The sequence below is a fragment of the Argopecten irradians genome, chromosome 12 (genome assembly GCF_041381155.1).
Source record: "Argopecten irradians isolate NY chromosome 12, Ai_NY, whole genome shotgun sequence".
In the NCBI taxonomy this organism is placed as follows: Eukaryota; Metazoa; Mollusca; class Bivalvia; order Pectinida; family Pectinidae; genus Argopecten; species Argopecten irradians.
Window position 1 is genome coordinate 4273528 of NC_091145.1, and position 23462 is coordinate 4296989.

Here is a 23462-nt window from a genome sequence, read left to right on the forward strand (position 1 = left end):
ATTATTTTCCGTTAACAATTTGATTACCGTTTTTTTTTTTTTTTTTTTTTTTTTTTTAATGTTTGTCAAACAGTTATCTTAATGAATCTTAACCCGTTGGAAACTTCCATCATCTATCGGCTATCAGAATGTATCTGATATAAGAAAAGGCTGAATCTGGGTGTTTCCGTAATGATGACACTTAAACAAATCTCCCAACAAGCAAATTTACTCTTGGGTAGCTTTCGATAGTAACCTTATTGTCTTATTGAACCCTAGCTTTGGTCGTTTAGGAGCTACAGAATAATTTGGAGTCGGATTCAGTCACATGATGAATGAATTAGTATCGTGTCTTCAAAATCAGTCTCAAAATCACCTAAAATATGTCAAGATTATCATTCCTAAACACTTAAGACTCATATTCATTTGCAAAATATTTTTTGTCATAAACACCTATATATCGCTGGAAAAAATGAATTTGACTTTTTTGCACGAATTGAAAATTCGCGATCTGGTGATAAGGAAACTTTTCTTATTTTTTGTGTATTGAATTTCATGCGTATTTTTAAGTCTTGGGAAGACTAATTTATTCATAAATCATTGTGAATAACGAGTTGAAAATTCGCCATCTTGTGTCAAGGACACATTCAACTTTTATATATTTTTGCGTATTGAATTTCATGCGTATTTTTAAGTCTAGGGAAGACTTACTTTTATTCATTAGTCATTGTGAATATTATTATCTCTCATTATAAATACTATCATCTACCTGTTGGTGACAATTTTATTGCCGCCGTAAGGTGATTTTCAGAACTTCACAGCTGTTCCCGTATATACGCTTTGTTACGTAATATGGTAATCATATATCTGTATGTAAGTTGAGCCCGTATCCACAACTTTACATTAATTTGCATGCATAACTTCTGTAATCGCAGGACAGGTCTATCGAGCTAGTATGTACATTTACAGTTAAAAATCCAATGGGATAAACAACACAAATAGAAAGTACAGAATACCATTTTACAGCGACAGAAGGCACTACAGCTGATGATTAACGCGTCTATCCATGGCCAGCTAGTATATGTACAGTTAAGTCTTAGCGACCACCTCTGTAAAAAGAACACCTGTCTACTACGACCACTTTTCTAGGTTCCAAAATGAGTAATTTCAACACGATTCAGCCTCTGTATAAAGACCATCTACTTAAAAAGATCACTTTTCTAGGTCGCAAATGACCAATCAACACAATGTCCACCTCTGTATAAAGGCCATCTACTTTATACGACTACTTTTCTGGGTCACAAATGATTAATGTAACACAAATCATCCTGTGTAAAAAGATCAACTTGTTATAAAGACCTTTTCCCTCTGTCTGTATAGACAGGTTTAACGTTACATTAGTTTGTCTTCATGACCTTCCCTATACAAGTTGAGGAACTGAACACTTTATTCTTATTGCTTTTAAGCTGAAGTTTACCAAAATCTTGTATTATCTACAAATGACTTCAAACCACTCTATTTTGCGAGATAAAATTTTGCGAGATAAAATTTTTGCGTAATTTCCGTATATATATCAAACGCGAATTCAAATGTGTCGCGAATATTTGTATAAAACGATATGAAAAATTACACTTAATAACCTTTCATAGCGAATTAATGTATTAGCGAATATGTTAGAATAAATAAAGACGCGACAAAATAAAGTATACGCAACAATAAAATGGTTTACAACGCTTAAAATGTATCACTTGACACCTTATCACTGTAGTAATTATTCCTCGTGAAGAAGGATTTTGGTGACCACCAACTTTTATGGCTGTGAATGAACGTTTTAATCATTACTTCTGTTTAGCGCTCACTGCAATAGACCATTTGCATTTCTCAGTGATGTAAGCGGCATTTTTTGTAATGACGTAAGGAACACCTGACAAAAACGGCACTTCCTGTCTATTACCTGACACTGGACACGACGAAACGCATTGTTTTTGGTGTAAGTATCGGCGTGACAACTCATGATAAGATAATAAGTGCTTGAATAAGGCATCTTTTTACTATTTTCTTATTTCTGAAACAGTCACAGATGAAACGACTTTACCTATTGATACCTATTGGTGTTTCGGTTTCTGACCTAGATTTTTATTACAGATAGCTATTACAGATAGCATCATCTGAAACACCTTCAGCAGTAGAGAGAGTTTCAATCAATATCCTTTAATAATTAAGTGCACATGATTTTGGAGTTTCAATAATACCGTACAGCCGGTTATTTCCGCTTGGATGATATTTTCGCGATTTCGCGGCACATTGCTAGGATCGCGAAAATTTGATCCGAGAATTAATAAGAGGTGGTTGAATGATATCTACCCTTAAATCCGAATGGGGCAAATTTAAAATCGCTAACATATGATTTTCTCGTTTTTAGATCAAATCGCGAAAATTTGATCCGCGAAAATAACCAGCTATACGTTAGCACGTAATATAGATAGGGTTAGCACATAAAATTTATATTGATGTATCTCTTTTTCTATTTTTCTTTTTTTTTCATTCAGAAATCATTTTTTCTGGAAATTTTGTTTTCGTGAAATAAGCATTACGTGAAAATTACACATTACAAAACTTCGTAGTGATTTTCAGTAAGTCTGTAAATTTTTCCACGACTATTAAGTTCTATGACACTTTATACTTTTTTTGCTTTATTTCTTCTTTAGAGCCTGAATTATTGCGCTCCGAATAAGTCCCCAAAGAAGTCACGAGGGACGCGTTAAAACTTTCAAAATTGATGTTGTAGCTCAATGTACGCCAAAGACTGCGTTTGATCGAAACCATTTGCTGCCATGTTTCCCAAGTCCATCGTTAAATACATTTCATTCTTGAAGCCGGTTAAGGAAAAAATGCAACCAAACAGTCTGTGCATCCCTTTATGGCCAAATCAAAAGAGAGGGATAGATGGTTTGTATTAGTTTAAGGTGATAGAGAATGGTAGGAAAACGTTCAATGATCGTATACAGAATTTTGCTGGCCCCAAACAAAGCAATTACATGTAATATGAAATAACAAATATCATGTCACCAAATATTTTTCCTGTAAGTAAAATCTAAGCGATACAAAAGCGAAAATGTCTTTGTGTAGAAACTAAAGGAGATTTTTTTTTAAACTTTAAAAAACAATGCTTTGCTATGGAGGTGGGGAATTTCTAATAGACACATCGATAATGTAATTACATTTTATCTCAATTGCAATATCATCAAAGTAAAAAACTTTTCTTTTCTTTTTTTTTTAAATATTACACAAATTAATTTCTTACTTTTTAAATTGATCTTATCATCAAAAAAGCCATTACCCAACCTGTTCAATTTAATTACATGTTATGTTTGCATGAAAAACTCTTACCAGATTCACTTGCACTAAAGAAATACACATGCAACTTGCTTCACCCAATTACATTAAATACGAAGGATATATTAATTAAACACTTTGACTTGATTATTTTACAACGGTATTTAGCAGCGGGTTGTTTCTAACAAAAGAAAAAAAAAAGATTTACATTCCAATTTCGATCATGAAAAGAACGATGGTTGGTAGGTGAGTGGATCGGATGCTTAATCCTATTACCATTTAGACCATTTATGAACTGTCTTTTCTGTATGTTATGTATTTCGTGTGGTGCTTGCATATATGTTTTGAGAGATTACGGTATATTCTAAGTGTGTCTCCATGCGATATTAAAAACCCTTGACTTCAGACTATTCTGCGTCTCTTCCATAGGACAGAACAAGAGAAAACTTAAAAGTTAAAAAACGTATGTTGATAAAGACCTCACAAATCATAAAACAAAATTAATCTTAATATTTAAAGAATAACTTTATATGCTTTCATTATAAGTCGATGTATTATATTTTTGGTTAAGATGCCTTGAGATATTACCACAATCCCTCCACCTCTGGGTCGCGAGTTCGAATCCCATATAGGGCAGTTGCCAGATACTGACCGCTAATCTGTTCGGTGGGGTTTTTCCCGGGTACTGCGTCTTTCCTCCACCAACAAACCTTGCAATTCCTTACATGACCCTAGCTGTTAATATGGCGTTAATCTAATAAAATCAAACTTATTTGCACTACACGATTGGCATATTCTTCATTTCATGGTTTACATAGTTGCTTGATGAAAGACCCATGATGTATTAGATTTGATTTGTTCTGGTTGTATTGGCATGTGTAAATAAAGAATATGAAACTATGTGTTTTGTCGTTGGATATTCAGAATGAAACCCCTCTTGAAGGATCCGAAATTTGTTCAAATACTATTTCCATCGATATTTGATATGGTGTTTTATTTTTGAATTGTACAAAATCTCTATTAAAGCTCTTACAGAGATTGCACATCTCAATTTACTATACAAACATACGATATTCGTCCTTAAGTATTGTTTCAAATTCGTCGAGTCCCAGGAGAAAGCGACTTTGTCTCCAATACACAGAACGATCATTAAACACACCTTGCAGATCCATTAGGCCGATTAAACTCCCCCGCTCAAACAAAGAGCAAAACTCAGCGGCCTTATCTCTATCGGGCACCTCAAACAGATGTAGCATTGATTGGACATACGAGGCCTGATTACGATATGAAATATATGGATTGAAGTGTTCGAGATTTATGTTTATCAATACGAGTCGTTTTGTGTTGTAAGAAGTACCAGGTACGCACTGTAATGAACAGATTCTGACTTCCTGTGAAGGCTTCCGGGAATTTGTAATGACGCCGATTTCAAAGAAGACCCGTCAATAACCATACGAACGCACGATACACCGGAAGGCATGGAGTGTGCAAGAGACAAAGTGCATTTAATCACATCGGATTCACAAGTAGTCGATATTACTTTCTTACGTCTATAAAAAAAATTTCATGATTTCATATTTTCACGAAATTTGAAGGAACCCGATAGGTCATAAATAGGTCATAAACCACTCAGACTCGTTCACAGGTGGAGCAGTTGTTTTATATTTATTTATTTTTAATCTACTTATTTAATCAATTTTTGATGGAAAATGTTTTGTTTTTTAATTCGATATGAATTTCCTTAACACAAAAATATATGACCCTTAAACTATTTGCAATAATTAGGGAGATGAAAAAAGTGAATTTTTGAGCCTTGACTTATGGCGTTATCTGATGTAAGACGAACGCAAATTAATCATAAATGTCTATTTCAGAGACTGTAAATTCTTTGTTTATAATAATACGATAGTACTCATAAGGATTTGTAGATATTTCGTATTGCGTTCATACTTCAATGCATTGTAAACATATTTCGTAAGTTCATATTCGCGAACGTCAGTCGAGATATGGTTGCAAGTCAGAAGGGAATAGGATATAACTTGATAAAGCTACTTAATTTCATCATTCTTCTATTTCCTGACGCCTTTTTTCTTTTGACAGATGTAGCTTCCTTAACGCAAAATTAAGTTACCCTCAATACATTGGTAGGGGAAGTTTGTTTGTTTGTTTAATTATTTTAATGTCCTATTAACAGCCAGGGTCATGTAAGTACGGCCTCCCATGTATGCAGTGTGTAGCGTGTGTGAAGTGCGAGGTGCGAGTTTTGGGAGTTTTGCGGTATATTCGTGTTGTGTCTTCTTGTGTAGTGGAACTGTTGCCCTTTTTATAGTGCTATATCACTGAAGCATGCCGCCGAAGACACCAAGCAACACACCCCACCCGGTCACCTTATACTGACAACGGGCGAACCAGACGTCCTACTCCCTGTATGCTGAGCGCTAAGCAGGAGCAGAAACTATCACTTTTATAGACTTTAGTGTGTCTCGGCCAGGAGACAGAACCCAGAGCCTTCTACACAGTGGCGAATGGTAGGGAAAGTTAAGTGTACTGTATAGAAAATTACATCGTTGATTTTTTATTTTTTATTTTTGCAGTTGCTATGGAACCACAAAAATAAAAACAACGAAACATGTCTACACAAAAGTATACTATTGTTATAATTGGGTCATCGCTTAATCACGTCTATTTATAGCCATGGAATCATTTGAGAGCTTCAAACCGCGAAAGAAAGTGCCCGCAAATATTTTTTGTTGTACGGTAATGTAAGATGTACGCATACTGTACGTGTTTGTCTTTTTGAGAGGCTGTGGAAATTCATGCTAATGATGATGCTACATCAGCACTCGTATGGAACTAATGTTTAGTATTGTATCTTGTTGTAAAAGCATGATAATAAAAGGTGACTTATTCTATTAAGACGTTTCTTTGCTCTATATCATTGTTCTTTAAATAATGTTCTATTGACTTTACCTCACGTTTGGCTTTTGTCTAATTAACATTAGAGGAAGGATTTGTATGATTTCTATACTCGTGATCAGCACTGAGCATTTCGGTAAGTGAATTACCTTGGATTGATATTGTAGCATGTCTTGAGTGGCATGTTTTTGTGGGGTAGCACTTGAACATAAAATGCTTTTCACTATCAAATAGTCATATCAACAAATTATGTATTCATATCACGCAAATGGGTAGCAAACATAGACGAGGTCGTCTTTGAATGGGAAAATCAAATCGCTTATTTCCTGTTTTCCAGATTTATAAAAGCAGAATTCTGAGGTTCATCGGTTCAAGGCTATCTGTTGAATGATATAACTCGTGCCCAATCCTTTTGGTATTTAACAATAAAATGTGTTTCAATCCAAGACTATAATGTAAAAAGACAAAAGAACGACAGTAGAAGCCAGACTCTGCTCCTCATACAACCTGTACAGCGGCAGACACCTGTCAGCACGTACCACAACATTAATTTACTAAGTCATTGAAAAGATGAAGTAATGAAAAAGAAAGACATGACATATCGCCCTTAAGTAAGTTCTGGTAATGAATTGAACCGGTGGTATTTGATGAGCCTGTGTTCGTTTGACTCAAACTCCTTTGAGGTAATTACCTTAGACAAAAATTGGAAATTGCCATCCCATCCTTAAGTACTTTACGCACGGAGTGCAGACAGATGAACGCAGACGACACCTTCCTTCCGCTAAATCAGTGATGATGTTGACACCTTGGAGAATTAGGCAGCCAATGATGCTAAAATGGACTCTACGATTTGTTTTCGGAAGATAATTCGTTAAGTTAATTACATCCGCTCATTAAAAGAGGAAAAACATTAAAATAAGAATGCCTTGGGAAGACCTAGCAAGCTAATTAAAACGTTAATTAAGCAATTTATAGTTTTTTCCACTTGGATATCTTGAGTTAGGATAATGTCAAATATTGGGTTTTGGGATTATTACTTTAAAATTCGACCAAAGGAAAACTTTATAAATGATTTTTACTGTCCTATTAACCGACCATAGTAATTAAATGACGTACCATGTTTTGGAGGTGGAGGAAAGGCGGAGTATCCAAAGAAAAAACAAACGACCTACCTTCTGTCTGTAACTAACAAATGGTCACCACTCTTTAATCAATTAAGATTACACTAAACGGACATCTGTTAAGCATTTTACAATATATGTTTTTTTTACAATTCTTTAAGGATGGATGGATTTGCAATGACGACGAATTTTTATACACCGCGCTTAACCTAGTTACTGCTTCAGCGGAATGCATACGATGCTTCGGACGACTTTTCCGCAGAAGTGCCACATTCTTTCCACAGCAACACTGGCTACACTTAACCCTGATTAAATTATTTGAATCAAGTCAAGAGCATTGTCTGTGCTTTAGAACCATAATAAAAAACCCAGCGAGTTCGTGTTTTATTTCCAATTAAGTAACTAAGTCTCGATGAACAGGCATCAACGCGTAACTTAACACGCAACCAAGTGTTGTGTCCACAGTAGTAATTGTATTTATAATTAGTATTTCCTGGTGAGAAGTATTTCCTAAACTTATATAACTTATATGCATTTTCGAGAAGACTTTCGTTAATTCTACTGATGTTATCGGCGTCTTTGTTTTGACACTATTCTCGTTCTTGGGTTGTTGGGGCCACTACTGTTTTGTTGTTGTTGTGTTGATATTGTTGTAGGTCGGTAAGAGTCAATTTTGGTGCTAATGTAGGTTCTTTTGATAATATTTACAAATGTCATTATGCTGGTTGTTGCTATATTATTGTACCTTTAGCACTACAGTTTTTGTTTTTACATGGTCGGTGATAACCTCTTCTGGTGGTGTTCTTAATATTATTTCGAACTAATTTTAACATAGATTTCTACATATTGCCATCACTGCTGCATATTGATGCAGCTGTTTTGAGTTTTGACACTGCCGGTTGTTTGTCACTATTGTTTTTGGAAGTTGTTTTTACATTCTTGTTGGTCAGTTACAACCTATTTTACTACCACTGTTAGTGTTTTTGACATTACTTTCAAATTGTCATCCTTCTGACTGTTGCCACTGGAACCAGTTTTGCTACATTTTGATGTTGTTGTTTTGACACAGTCATCCTGGTTGTCACCGCAACTTGTACTAATCATTGCTGCATTTTGCTGTTGTTTTGTTATTATCGATGTCCTGGTGTCATAACCACCATCGGCCTTCCTGTTGATGTTTTTTTCCCATATCCTCGCAGCAACTTGAATGAATTAACGATATCGAGGAACCCCATTCCATCTCCATTCGTGACCGAGTGCTGACATTTCCCAGTCTCCTCCCGTCACTGTCTTCCCATGCCCATCACCCGCCACTGTAATACGCTAGCGTTAAAACGATCAATGTGGGAACTTCCTAATGGCTAATGGAGATTTAGGGACCCGACTAGGAGATGCTGTGCTTGTCGATAGAGTGATTAAAATGACATTTATTTGTTTGTGTCGGGCTACTAATGGATATATTGATAAGTTTTTTTAGTATGAATACAATCTCAAGACCCTGACCTTACACGGATATATACATTAATAAAAACCAAGAATGTCTTGTTTCTCTTTCGTGTTTTCTCTCCCAAAAAGTATTGCAGGTAATAGCACAATTATACATGTAACCCCAAAGGACAAATGTTATAATGAATTATATGCTCTGCTTCGTTGTAGAAACCTGCCATAACTAGAATTGACTTGTAACCAAAAATTAAGACTACAAGAGAAAGGTAAAATTCACTTCGTAAGTATTATAAGAGTACACAATTTGCCTCTATGATATTTTAGCGCAATATATATTTTGATCATGAAAGCACATACTTAATTCGTAAAACATTAAATATGAAATTTACAATATAAGGAACAACCTAACTAGGACGTATTTTTTGGGAAAAGTACATATAGTACAGTACACATATAATAAGTAATGATTATTAGTGTAGTGGGATTGGACTGGGTCGATCATTGGTGACCAGGTAGCTCAGTCGGTAGAGCACTCGGCTAGTGTTTGGAGGGTCCCGGGTTCGAATCCCGGTCTGGCCGCTACATTTTCTCCTCTCCTGTTACAAAATTGGCGCCCAACTAAATAACCCACGGTGGTGGTATTTGGAAGGGTCTCGTATGTCTTCGAGGGCGAAGACTTCGAAAAAGGAGAGAGGAGTGTAGCGGGATTGGACTGGGTCGATCATCGGTGACCAGGTAGCTCAGTCGGTAGAGCACTCGGCTAGTGTTCGGGGGGTCCCGGGTTCGAATCCCGGTCTGGCCGCTAAATGTTCTCCTCTCCTGTTATATTAGCACTGACATTGAACATTGAATAACGTTATGATACCTGCCATGTACCAAACGAAAAGTGGTAGACATTTGAAAACTTAACCCAAGATCAACAAGTTTAAATTTTATTGATGTTTTATCAAACTGTTTGAATGCAATATCATGATATTATTAATTATCGATTACATAAACGTCAAATTTCAATTCACATATACATTTTTTGAATAAATTTAATTGTAAATATAGGAATCAAATCTGTCACAGCTGCTAAAATTGGATATTAATAAAACAAAACTTCATGATAGATTATAATTGTAAAACCACAGCATTCAGTTCTCACTAGTTCGCATGGAAGTGTAACGATTTTCAAAATGACTTATTTAAAACAAATTAAATTTAACAATACCAAACATATCATAAACAATTGTGATCAATATCTTAAAAGCATTATTATTCGGGGCGGTTAGCTTGCTCCTACAGTAAAATCACTAACAACGTTTCATTTCTTTACTTTTACTTGCCAAACTAATCAAAATTTGCAATAATAAGTAGTTAAGGAATCTATTGGCCTTCTGAATTACTAAAACATACTCATAATAATAATTTTGCTCTTTAAGGATAAAATAACACCTATAGTTCAAGATGAACAAGTTTAAGTTATTTTCATTTTAATGAAAATGCATTTGTATGAAAGAAATTGAGTTGCAATGTACACTAGAATGTAACGAATTATACCACCAATGACAAAAGTGTTGTGACAATATCTTAATCTTTATTTCTGACGTGAATACCAGTGAAGATCATTATTTTAATAATAATGATATATTATTGAGTTTACGTTACATCACAACCAGACATTGTAATTGTGTTTATTTAGACAAACGAAGATATACACAAAACACTTTTTAAAAACCACATAATTATGCTTTGTATCAGCAGTCAACACAATAGAAGTATTTGATAAAACTTGAGAAAATGAAAACACAATTTTTTAGAATATGAAATCATTTTAAGAATTTGATAAACATTTTTTATTCTGATTTTTTTCCCACAGGTATGCTTAACAATGATGAATCCGTAAATGGAGCAATTTTTTCATGATTATTCAATCAAACCAACACAAAATGAAAATTTGTCATATGCGTAATGTGCATGAAAATATATCATCAAAACATGTAAGAAACATCATTATGGACATCAAATTATCATATCAATATCCATTGACAGACTTGGGCAGAAAATCACAAGAAATTTCTTGTCCAAGATTGGCACTTAAGAAGCTTTGATGTTTTAGCTATGCAGACACTGGAAACCAACTTATTTTCGCAGCGATATAATTTCGCCTTTTCACGCCTAAAGATTTTTACGCTGAGATTTGATTAAGACTCATGATGTTCTAATGTATCTATATTTTATGCATTTTCGCAGAGGTTTGATTTTGCGATTCACACTTATGATATTCTATTGTTTCTATTTTTCATGCATTTTTGCGGATATTAATTTTCGCAATTTTTAATTATTTGCGAAATACGCAAAATTAAATCGCATGCGAAAATAAGATGTGTTTGCAGTAATAGATCCTGCATCAATCAACATTAAACTATTTGTTTTACTTAGCCTTCATAATTAAAATATTGTTGTTTATCACCCACTCATTTGTTTAGGAGCGCATACACTATACTAATGTATTAAATTTAACCAGAAGTATAGAGCATGCAGGTGCATATATTTACATTTTGCATATAAACAAATGCTTTGGACCTTGCAATTGCAAACGCTAGAAACACAATCAACTATAATTAGAGACTCTTGGTTCTTATATATAAACAAATGTGATGTTTGAAATATCAAGTTCAAAAAATGTCCGACATATTAAGTCTTAATCAATGGTTATAAATTTAATTTAATTGAGATAAATTTTGTGTCAAAATATTATGATTATTCTTTTTTCTAGTGATATTGCATGATTTAAGCAAGACTAACAAAATGTTTGCTCAGGCAGATAGCATGAATGGTTTTAGGAATGGAAATATGTTAAGGACGTTGCTTTATTTTACTATTGGACAGCCAAAAGGTGGTGGCCATGTTTACCATAACCAACTGTTCATTTCCTGGTGTACGCGTGACCACGCTAGAACTTCATTTCTTAGCACTCCTAGATTCAGGACCTTTTTTGACAATTGTGGTCTAGTAGTAGGATGGCTAACATAACAGTTCAATCACCAGCATCGTACATAGGCTCAATGTGTGGGTACATGTGAAAGTGTGAAGATAAAAGATATCAGACGTCAATGAGTCACTCATAAATAAATTTATGTATCACTTTGTTAAAAGATTGAGCATCTATGTCCAAATACCAAAGCCTTTGTATAGAAAAGCTAGAATTCGTACAGAGCTTTTCCTTCCTGACACAAAATGAGATCATGTTGGTCTGCAGGGCTTCAAAAACAGACTTATCTTGTTCTCTACAAAGATACAAACACATTGGTCATGTATTGAAGTGTATTATGGAATATCTCCGACATAACAACTCTTTGACAATACATAAAGGTAATATTACTTTTTAAGTATGTTCTATTTCAGTTTTGAATATCATCTTTACTTCTTCTATAAAGTATTAATATGTCTTCTATATAGTACATTGGCTTAATGTAATGTCTATCGTGGTCCATCTCCGGTAAAAATTACAACACAATGAGGTAGTATTGCTCTCTATGCCCCAGTTTTGAACATTATCTTTACTTCTGCTATGAAGTAAAGTAGGTCTTCTATAAATTACAATAGACCTTCTATTAAGTACATTGGCTATCCAAAAATGTGTGAGGTCACAATGAGGAAAAAGTCAAAGTTTAAAATCTTGACCAATCAAAAGACCGGAAGGTGTTATTCCACTAGTGGAATATGAATATATTTATCCAACACCCAGCAAATTTATACAATGCCCTGTTAGAGGAATAACACGACGTATTGTGGTAGAATGTAGCACATCTCAGATAAAATCATAAGTCTTTGAAAATACAATGCGGTAATAGTGTTCTCTTAGATATACCCCATTTTGTTTTTAACAATCTTTCTAAAACGATTTTTCAATTCTTTAGCATATATGTTTTTAAGACTGCACAAGGTCTGTTCTAACTCAGGACAGATATAATGACACTGGCATTGATTCGGAGTTATGCTGTTGCCTATATCTTAGTGGGAGAGAAACCTATGATGAATTGTCTATTACAACACCTTGAACAGATACAAATGTTTCAGTTACGAAGTAAAACCAGATGATAAAAACACAATGTGAGCAGGGAAACAGATGGTATACAATGGGTTTTAACAAAAGACGAAAGTCTGCTGGTAAAACGATACAAAGGAGGACTTAAGACAGACATATCCTTTTTTGTGTGGTTACAATAAATCTAAGAATCAACATTTCACTAACGATGTAAAGATAAACATGTATGTGAACAGATTAAAAAAGAGAATAGAAAAGAAAGTTACATGTCATACTGAAAAGATAAATAGTTATCTCAAATGGATATGAAAAGATTGTTAAAATGGCATTGATGTCTTCATTTCATGGTGTAGACAACACAACTCAAGTTTGAGATATCCCTGGCCATGGGGCTATGATATACACTCTCCCATCATGAAAACAGCCTCTCAAATGACATTTCCAGTATTCCTTTGTCACTTCGAAGTAATACCTGGTGTACGTCAATACTTTTTACGAGCAGGAACAAAAGACGTGCAATTACGTAGCTTCCTTGCTGTACAGCTAATTACCTGTCTACTGTCTGACGTACCTGTTTTACTGGCCATATTCCACTGTCACTGCCTTCGTCTTCAGGTACTCAGTCAGAGCCTCTTGTCCTGTGAATACAATTTTTTTATTACAACATACGATCCGACTCAAATACAATGTTTGACCATACTTTCTGTATTAGACTATACAATGATTGATCCCATCATTCAAACACATCAACTGTACCATATTCAACCACAATGTTTGATCACACAATTTGTATCAGAGTCAATACAATGTCTGATAACACCATCTGAATCGGACTCAATACAATGTTTGATCACACTATTTATATCAGAGTCAATACAGTGTTTGATCACACAATTTGTATCAGAGTCAATACAATGTTTGATCACACCATCTGAATCAGAGTCAATCCAATGTTTGATCACACCATCTGAATCAGACTCAATACAATGTTTGATTACACCATCTGAATCAGATTCAATACAATGTTTGATCACACCATCTGAATCAGAGTCAATCCAATGTTTGATCACATCATCTTAATCAGACTCAATAAAATGTTTGATCACATCATCTGAATCAGAGTCAATCCAATGTTTGATCACATCATCTGAATCAGAGTCAATCCAATGTTTGATCACATCATCTGAATCAGACTCAATCCAATGTTTGATCACATCATCTGAATCAGACTCATTACAATGTTTGATCACACCATCTGAATCTGACTCAATACAATGTTTGATCCCACCATTTGTATCAAACTCAAACACAATGTTTAATTTCAATATCTTTGTCAAATTCAAATACAATATTTGATCATATCATCTTAATTAGATTCAAATATATGTAAACTTGACACGGGAACTATATTTGGGAACTCTGATATTTCATCCAACCCTTCAAAGATGAGCAGTGTTTATATTATTTATTCTAATTAAATAAAATCTGTGGATTCAAGTCTACTATCCAAGCCAGCAAAATTACCTCGCTTTAATAAGAAGAGTTCATACATTTTTAAAAGACGATTTTAATGGAAAACTATTAATACGTTTCCAACCTTGTATCACTCAATAGGCACGCGAATGCAATGTGATGCAATAAGCACAACCTTTATATAAGGTCCTATTATGCAACTGCCATATAAGGTCATATTATGCAGCTTTCCATATAAGGTCAAATTATACAACTTCCATATATGGTCATGTTATACAACTTCCATATAAGGTCATACTATAAAATTCCATCTAAGGTCCTATTACACAACTTCCATATAAAGTTACATTAAATAAGAGTAATGCCTGATTAAGAGACCATCTCTGTATACTGCTAAAATAAGGTCATTTTTCTTTGACAAAATTCAAGACAATTTGACTTGGAACTGCTTTGTTATTGAGACTTTTCCCTTCGTCCCTTGTGAAGTCTATGGACAGGTTATAGTGCAATTGCCATAGTCAACAAATTAAGCCCAAAACCCATACTCAGATTAATGAATTCAGTAAACCCCTTTTTTAGCCTGGTAACTGTTAATAAAATATCCAAGTAGCCAAAGTGAAATATCCAATTAAATTTCACCAAATTGTACCCATCCCTTTTCACGCATTTTAATGTCCAGTACCTCTTTGGTTTTTCAGTACTTCCAATCACCATCCCCTATACAACATTAACCGTTGGATTCCTGTAAGCACCAACTACCGTCTGAAAGGTTGTCTACAACCGTACATACACTTTCAAGGCTACCAAGCAAACCCCATCAGAACATGCATGCATCAATTTGATAAAATTGTCTTGGGAATGTAATAAGAAAATGGCAATTTGCCAAGGCTTGCATTGGATGAAAACTTCACGCCAGCAACTGTTTATTACATCAACAAGTCTCCGCGTAGCATATGTGTATCTGTCTTCATTATTTTGACCAATACATAGCCACAGGAGTCCCACACAAACACCCCTCCCCTACACCACACCCTTGACCTGAATCTACATAATGCATGGCCATCAGAGAAGTCACTAGCCTGACATATAGACAGGCAAAAGCAGGCTTTTAGTAGTGCAGAGGGTAACAAGTAGCATCACTGCTAGCTAAGAGTTATTTTTCACCAATTTCACTTGATGGACTTGCTCTAAGGCAAGGTATGCCAATAAGTCTGCTTTGGCTTTTAAGAGCATCCAATCAAATTGGATTTTTTCTTAAAACATTTTTTATGAAGTAACATTTACTATAATTTGGCTACGCTTTTATCCATCAGTAATAACATACATTTATACTCATGTTTTGATTTTAATTTCGTTTTGTTCCTTTTAACATATAAGTTGATTAAGAGGCAGTCATCAAAGTGTCTATCATTTGCATATCGGATGTTTGTGTGTAAATGTTTTGATAGGCTTGACCATATATGTCACATTTGAGAAGTGGAAACAAAAGTTTGCTCTAAATCGCTTATCTCTATGAAGCTTACTACTGAACAAAGGATATGTCTATTGGATAAAAGAGTATAAGAGAGAACTCATTATTAATGAACATTTGCTTCATGGGAGAATTCAAATTTTGATTCAATAATTTAATGTCTAATATTTATAAGATCAAATATCAACAAAACAGAAATTTACTCAAAGGTGGCAGCATCTGAAATAGTTACCCAGATATTGAAATGGAACATTATGTACCACCAATCAGGGTCATATGGGGACAGGTATCGTGGTGATATTACAACCCAGGGTTATATGGGGACAGGTATCCATGTGATTTTATAACCAAGGGAGGGTTATATGGGGACAAGTATCTAGGCGGTATTACAACCCAGGGTTATATGGAGACAGGTATCTAGGTGATATTACAACCCAGGGTTATATGGGGACATGTATCCAGGCGATATTACAACCCAGGGTGAAATGGGGACAGGTACCCAGGTGATATTACAACCCAGGGTTATATGGGGACAGGTATCCATGTGATATTATACCCCAGGGTCATATGGGGACAGGTATCTAGGTTTAATACAACCCAGGGTCATATGGAGACATGTATCCAGGCGATGTAACAACCCAGGGTTATATGGGGACAGGTATCCAGGCGTTATTACAACTCTGGGTCATATGGCGACAGGTATCTAGGTTTATTACAACCCAAGGTCATATGGGGACAGGTATCCAGGCAAAATTATACCCCAGGGTCATATGGGAACATGTATACAGGTGATATTACAACCCAGGGTTATATGGGGACAGGTATCCAGGTGATATTTTACCCCAGGGTCGTATGAGAACATATATCCAGGCGATATTACAACCCAGGGTCATATGGGGACAGGTATCTAGGTGATATGACAACCCAGGGTCATATGGGGACAGGTATCCAGGTGATATTAAAACCCAGGGTTATATGGGGACAGGTATCCATGTGATTTTATAACCAAGGGAGGGTCATATGGGGACACGTATCTAGGCGATATTACAACCCAGGGTTATATGGGGCCAGGTGTCCAGGCAATATTACAACCCAGGGTCATATGGGGACATGTATCCAGGCGATATTACAACCCAGGGTGAAATTGGGACAGGTACCCAGGTGATATTACAGGTACCCAGGTGATATTACAACCCAGGGTTATATGGGGACAGGTATCCATGTGATATTATACCCCAGGGTCATATGGAGACATGTATCCAGGCGATATATCACAACGTTACCCAGGGTCATATGGGGACAGGTATCCAGGTGATTTTTACAACCCATGGTCATATGGGACAGGTATCCAGGCGATATTACCACCCAGGGTCATATGGGGACAGGTATCTAGGTTTATTACAACCCAAGGTATATGGGGACAGGTATCCAGGTGATATTACAACCCAGGGTCATATGGGGACAGGTATCCAGGCGATATTTTACCCCATGGTCGTATGGGAACATGTATACAGGTGATATTACAACCCAGGGTTATATGGGGACAGGTATCCAGGCAATATTATACCCCAGGGTCGTATGGGAACATGTATACAGGTGAGATTACAACCCAGGGTTATATGGGGACAGGTATCCAGGCGATATTCCAACTCTTGGTCATATCAGGACAGATATCCAGGTAATATTACAACCCAGGGTCATATGGGGACAGGTACCCAGGTGATATTACAACCCAGGGTCATATGGGGACAGGTATCCAGGTTATATTACAACCCAGGGTCATATGGGGACAGGTACCCAAGTGATATTACAACCCAGGGTCATATGGGGACAGGTATCCAGGCGATATTACAACCCAGGGTCATATGGGACAGGTATCCAGGCGATATTACAACCCAGGGTTATATGAGACATGTATCCAGGCTATATTACAACCCAGGGTCATATGGGACAGGTATCCAGGCGATATCACAACCCACGGTTATATGGGGACAGGTATCTAGGTTTATTACAACCCAGGGTTATATGAGACATGTATCCAGGCTATATTTCAACCCAGGGTCATATGGGGACAGGTATCCAGGCGTTATTACAACTCTGGGTCATATGGTTACATATATTGTACAAATTTGATTTAAATTATGTTTATTGCATGCTTGTTTTAGTACATATATGCAGTACACTAAATTTAGTTCACTCATACTGCAGTTAGGTCAGTCTCTATAGTGGCTGGTCAAACTCATTTTAATTTGTGTCTTTAAATAACAACAACTTGACACAAAGAGACTGGTGAAAAATAAACAAATATGTCAACAAGGAAATAAATAACGGGCATGTCCAGCCTTCTCAAGTTTCTTTTTCTTTTTGCATGTACAGAACAAGTCTGGTATGAATCAACCTTTTTTATATGAATCAAGGTACCCTTTAATAATTCATTATGCTTTAATACTAAAAAAATTTAAAATCATTATAATTTTGAAGAAAAAAAAAGAATTTATTACCACCCTATCTTACTTATGAAACTAAGTTCAGGGCAGGGGAAACAAACATCTTTTCAAAGTTTGCCTCACATGGCTGATGAAAAAATCTCCAACTTACCCAGATCTTTTCCAAATCCAGATTGCTTGAACCCTCCAAATGGTGCAGCGACATCAGTCTTATTGTAAGTGTTCACAAATACTGTACCGGCCTGGATACTGTCGGCCACATGCATGGCCTTGTTGATGTCCTGTGTGAACACACCAGAGGCAAGTCCGAATTCTGTGTCATTGGCACGTCGGATAACACCCTCGACGTCACTACAGAAAGGAAAACATGATGTAATTACAGGGACAAAATACTGTATACCGTAAAATTTTCACGATTTTTAAAACAAGAAAATTACATTTCAGCAGCCTTGAATTTTTCGCAATATGGCCTTAAGAGCATTCAAACATTTCTAAAAATCTCACATATCAAATTTTCACCACCATAGCAATGTACCGCTAAGGTGCGAAAATGTCATCCAGGCTATACTGTAATATATAGTCATGTTTTATGAGGTTAAATTTATTATATTGAACCCAAAATCTTTCACAAACTGCTCTTAGACTAGTAATTAAAAATTCCTAAAGATTAAGTATTAAAACTTGGCAAAATGATAAATTGCCACTCACCCGTCCTGGAACTTAGAAATGATCATGATTGGCCCGAAGGACTCTTCCTCTGCGATAAACATGTGGTCCTCAACATCGGTGAAAACTGTTGGCTCCATAAACAGTCCTGTGGACAAAGTAAATGAAGTTCCACAAATTTACCCATAAGATTGACAGAAGGAAATGACATTGGAGTCACATGATTCTGACATAAAAAAATTCCAAGGATTGATTTTAATTTTTTTGAAATGCTTTGATTTTTTTTTTTTTTTTTTTTTTTGATTTTTTACTCGTACTAAGCCTACCTCATTATTACGTTTAACTGCTGGTTTTTTTTTTTATCTTATTCCATTAAACCAATGGACACCTTTAAAATTCATCAACATTTTTTATGACAACTTGATGCGTTTCAAAATAAATGCTGCTTTTAGAGTTCTTTGGGTGCTGCTGGGGCCACATGTTAAATTATGTCTTTTGTTTTTACCTAGTTTATCACGTTGTGCAAGCATCCTTAGGTACCAAGTCTGAAGAAGAGCTAACACTATATTTTGTATTAATTTTTATATCACATTCCATCTTTGCATATTACAGAGTTAGCTCCCTTACGGGTAGGTATCGATTGTGAAGTCATCATTTTGTGAGCGCAATATACGTTGTTTTCTCCGAAAAACTATGTTGTTACGCTCGCAAATACATGATATGACAATCAATACCTACCCGCAAGGGCAGATAACTCTGTAATATGCAAATAAGAATTGAATGAGCAGCTCAGCTGTTTGGATGCTATGACATATTAAAGTTTATGTTTTGTTTTTACCTAGTATATCATATTGGTTGCATGTCCTAAGCAGCTGGGAATTTTAGTATTTACGACATATATATTTGGTCTATCTTTTATTCTTACCTGGCATATCACATTGTTTGCCCCCGCACACCAGAGTGGCTCCCTGCTTCACACCTGTGTCACAATACTCCAGCAGTTTCTCCATGTGGGCTCGGTGGTTCTGTGGTCCGTGGTCAACAGAACGGTCAAGGGGATTACCGATCTTCATCTTCTTAATCTCTACAAGCTGAAACCCAACACAAAACGTTACAATCCAGGCATGTTATATGTAGATACATCTAAATCAAATCAACACAAAAGGTAATATGATCAAAGCATGTAATATTGTGTATTTATATATCATAGAGTTATCTGTGAACGTAACGTCATACTTTTTTGAGAAAACAACATAAATTACGCTCACAAAATAATGACAAAACAATTGATACCTACACACAAGGGAGCTAACTCTGTAATATGCAGACGGAATGTGTAAACATCTAGATCATATCACAAGAGTTCAAAAATATGTTAAATATCTATTCTAACAAATGTGATGTCTTCACAGACAGTTTTGTTGTTTTTTTCTGGTGGCTGCAATTTTTTTCGTATATACAACAGATTTTTTTTTCTGAAGCTCTCAAATATTTTCTGATCTAAGGAAAAAGAGAACTCCCTACCCCTTATCAAATGATTAGGCATACCTTTATTTTCCCACTATGACATAAAGAGAGATAGGGATAGCTATACATACCACTCTCTCCACAAATTCATCGTGAATTGACTCTTCTACAAATAACCGACCAGCGGCTATACAGTTCTCTCCCTTGTTGAAGAACACAGCTCCACAACCCTGAAATATATCATTACTCATTATGATTGACAAATAAAATACCAAAAAATAAGGCAGGTAAGGATAAAGCAAAATTAGGAAAATATGTTGACAAGTAAATCTGGAATACTTTTGAGTGTTTAAATAAGGTTACAGGCTTATCAAATCATCAAGTCATAAGATTGAACATTGAAATAGGATAAACAAATTAGATTCTACTAAAAAAGTACATTGCAGTTATATATATAGACCTACCATCCTGACGGCCTTATCCAGATCACAGTCCTTGAAGATAATGAGTGGAGATTTTCCTCCTAATTCCAGAGACACCTTCTTAAGGTTGGACTTACCACAACTGCAAAATAAATCTATGTCTTAGAGAATCTGCAAATATTAATTGAAATTTTAAATTTGAGTTTATAAACTAGTAATCATATTGCAAACTTCAGAATCAATTACCATGATAAATATGCATGAACCTATAAATCATTTATTCAAAGTCAATTCAGGGATAACATTTATGATGTCATAATATATTAGTACATTGTATTTCAGGAATTAAATTATCTTGAAATACACTGTCATAAAAAAAATCATCTGTACAAAAATAAAGCAATTTATCAAACTGATTTGATGACAAAATGGCCCTTCTTACAAAATTTGTGGTTACCCACACAAAAGAAAGGGAGTTACAAATGTACCCCCCTTATTTGCAGCCTTTTCCTCTACATGTGTACGAAAGCTAACCTTGTCATAATGGTTTTGCCGATGGGAGTTGATCCAGTGAAGCCAAGTTTCCTGATGTCGGGGTGTTCAGACATGGCCTGGCCGATAGAGGAACCTGGACATGGGGAGACAAAAAGTGTTTTATCAGCAATCAAGATCCACAACATTTACATTGAGGGTTTTCCTTTGATATATTTTTTATATGTTCACCAGATGTAACTTCATAAAGGAAAAGAAATAAATTAAAATGAGAGTCAAAAGAAAGAAGGCAAAAATCAACAGCTATTTCTAACACATACATATCTGTAAAAAATCAGATTTTCTTCGCTCTCTGATAAAACATATCTTTAATATTTGCTTTTTCATCATTTCATGAAACTCATCCCCAAGATATTGAGTAAAAATGATAACTTGCAGATTTGATTCATAATATCACATATGAAATAAATTTGATTTTAAGATCCTAGATACGTACAGTAAATGTTTATGAAAAACACGCTTACAACAAAGTTATTATAACATATTAAGTTTAGTGTGTGTAATATGTGTGTAACAAACTACAATGCCCTCCAAAAGTTCTGTTACACATGCAGTTTTACAAATATACACAAAGTATATATTATTTCTCAACATAATAATATTCTCTAACTCAGTCATTGCTTTTTCAAGAGTTTTCTCAAAAGTAAATTGTCAGCAAGTTTCAACATATATAATAGAACTTTGGAGGGCCGTGAATGCTTTAACAACATGAAAACATATTACTTGATTTTTAGATGGTCCCTAGAGGTTTGTTATAACCATGTTTTACTGTATATGTTTAATATATCAAGTACAAACTTGGTTAAAGCTGATAATATGTAAGCTATGGTACAGGTATCTCAGTCTCATACTTAAGAGACGGGGATTTATAATATAAACCACAGCTAGTTTCTGTATCTCCCTACCCAAACAGACCATGACACGGCTAAGTCAGGCCTGTCCCCTTAACCTGGGAGGAACCTACCGTATCTCTACGATTACCGTATTTATCATAACTACCAACCCTTCTCCTATAAAAGCTCCTTTTCAGGTGAAATTATATCCATACTCAAAATCACCACAAGACAAAGACACACTTGTCTACTTTTTGAAAGCGTGAACACCGATATATAATGACCGTTACACAGCTTGAAGAGGGCGAACATTAATACCATATTTTCCCTAATGAGGGCGCCGGGCGCGGGTAAATGGCTTAGGGGGGGCGTCGTTATTTGAGACCATTTTTAGAAGTTTTTTTCTGAAACAGACTATAGTCCTCTTGCTTTTAGTTTCGTATTTTTCTGAAACTTACTATAGCCAAATTACGTTTTGAAGTCAAGTAAGTATTGAAATTACATAATTATGAAGAAATGTATGCACCAGAAGTATTAAATATTGGTTAAATATGTCTGTTTCACGGAATTTTGGCATTTCATGCTAGCCTGTTTGTTTACCATGCGTACACAAAATGGCGGACGGTGCTTTCGATCGCTACTTTCGTTTTGTGGCAGATTGGAAATACCAACAAGAGCACACAATTAAATGCTTAGAAATGATAACATTCCTGTTATTTAGTAACCTTTATCATAGATATACAGTAAGTATTCATAAAATCTGTATAGACATCGCTAAAATGTTGTTGCCAGTTAGTCTTCATCCATACACGTGTGTGGGGCATTCAAGTGACACGTTTTGTTTTGAACATGACAATTCTCGCTGTTTCTATGTGTAAACACTTGGCAAAGATGTCCTTAGTTGCCCAATGCAATAAATTTATAGCTGATCGGATATCTGTTAAGCATCAGATTGATGTGAAACAGTATTTTATGAGCATCTGCAAAGACAAATCGTCACAATCTGGCACAAAAATTGTATGAAATTAGCTGATTTTTTTTCAGCAAAAAACGTGGGGGCGCCCTTATTAGAGGAGGCGCTCTTAATAGGGAAAATACGGTAATATATTCTGATTGTTACATACCTGGTCCGGGTGAACATTAATGATATATTCTGATCGTTACATACCTGGTCCGGGTGAACATTAATGATATATTCTGATCGTTACATACCTGGTCCGGGTGAACATTAATGATATATTCTGACCGTTACATACCTGGTCCGGGTGAACAGTAATGATATATTCTGATCGTTACATAC

At 35.4% G+C, this 23462-nt stretch overlaps 1 protein-coding gene and 1 non-coding gene across 4 annotated transcripts in view; one reads left to right on the plus strand and one right to left on the minus strand.

The window, feature by feature from the left end:
- The first annotated feature begins 9527 nt into the window (after positions 1-9527).
- Positions 9528-9600, plus strand: Trnat-agu (transfer RNA threonine (anticodon AGU)). Its single transcript has one exon. It is a non-coding gene; the product is annotated as a tRNA-Thr (tRNA).
- Positions 9601-9716: 116 nt separating this feature from the next.
- Positions 9717-23462, minus strand: part of LOC138336975 (cytosolic 10-formyltetrahydrofolate dehydrogenase-like) — a 30999-nt gene continuing 17253 nt past the window's right edge. For 2 of the 3 annotated variants that reach the window (XM_069286624.1, XM_069286626.1), the window contains exons 17-24: positions 21312-21405; positions 20820-20919; positions 20487-20585; positions 19814-19979; positions 18931-19036; positions 18374-18573; positions 13403-13469; positions 9717-12070 (exon numbers count right to left, since the gene is read on the minus strand). In XM_069286624.1, the coding sequence (XP_069142725.1) occupies positions 13408-13469; positions 18374-18573; positions 18931-19036; positions 19814-19979; positions 20487-20585; positions 20820-20919; positions 21312-21405 (827 nt within the window). In that variant the 3' untranslated portion in view covers positions 9717-12070; positions 13403-13407. Of the gene's footprint in view, positions 12071-13382; positions 13470-18373; positions 18574-18930; positions 19037-19813; positions 19980-20486; positions 20586-20819; positions 20920-21311; positions 21406-23462 lie in introns of all 3 variants that reach the window. The other variant, XM_069286625.1, reaches the window with a different exon arrangement.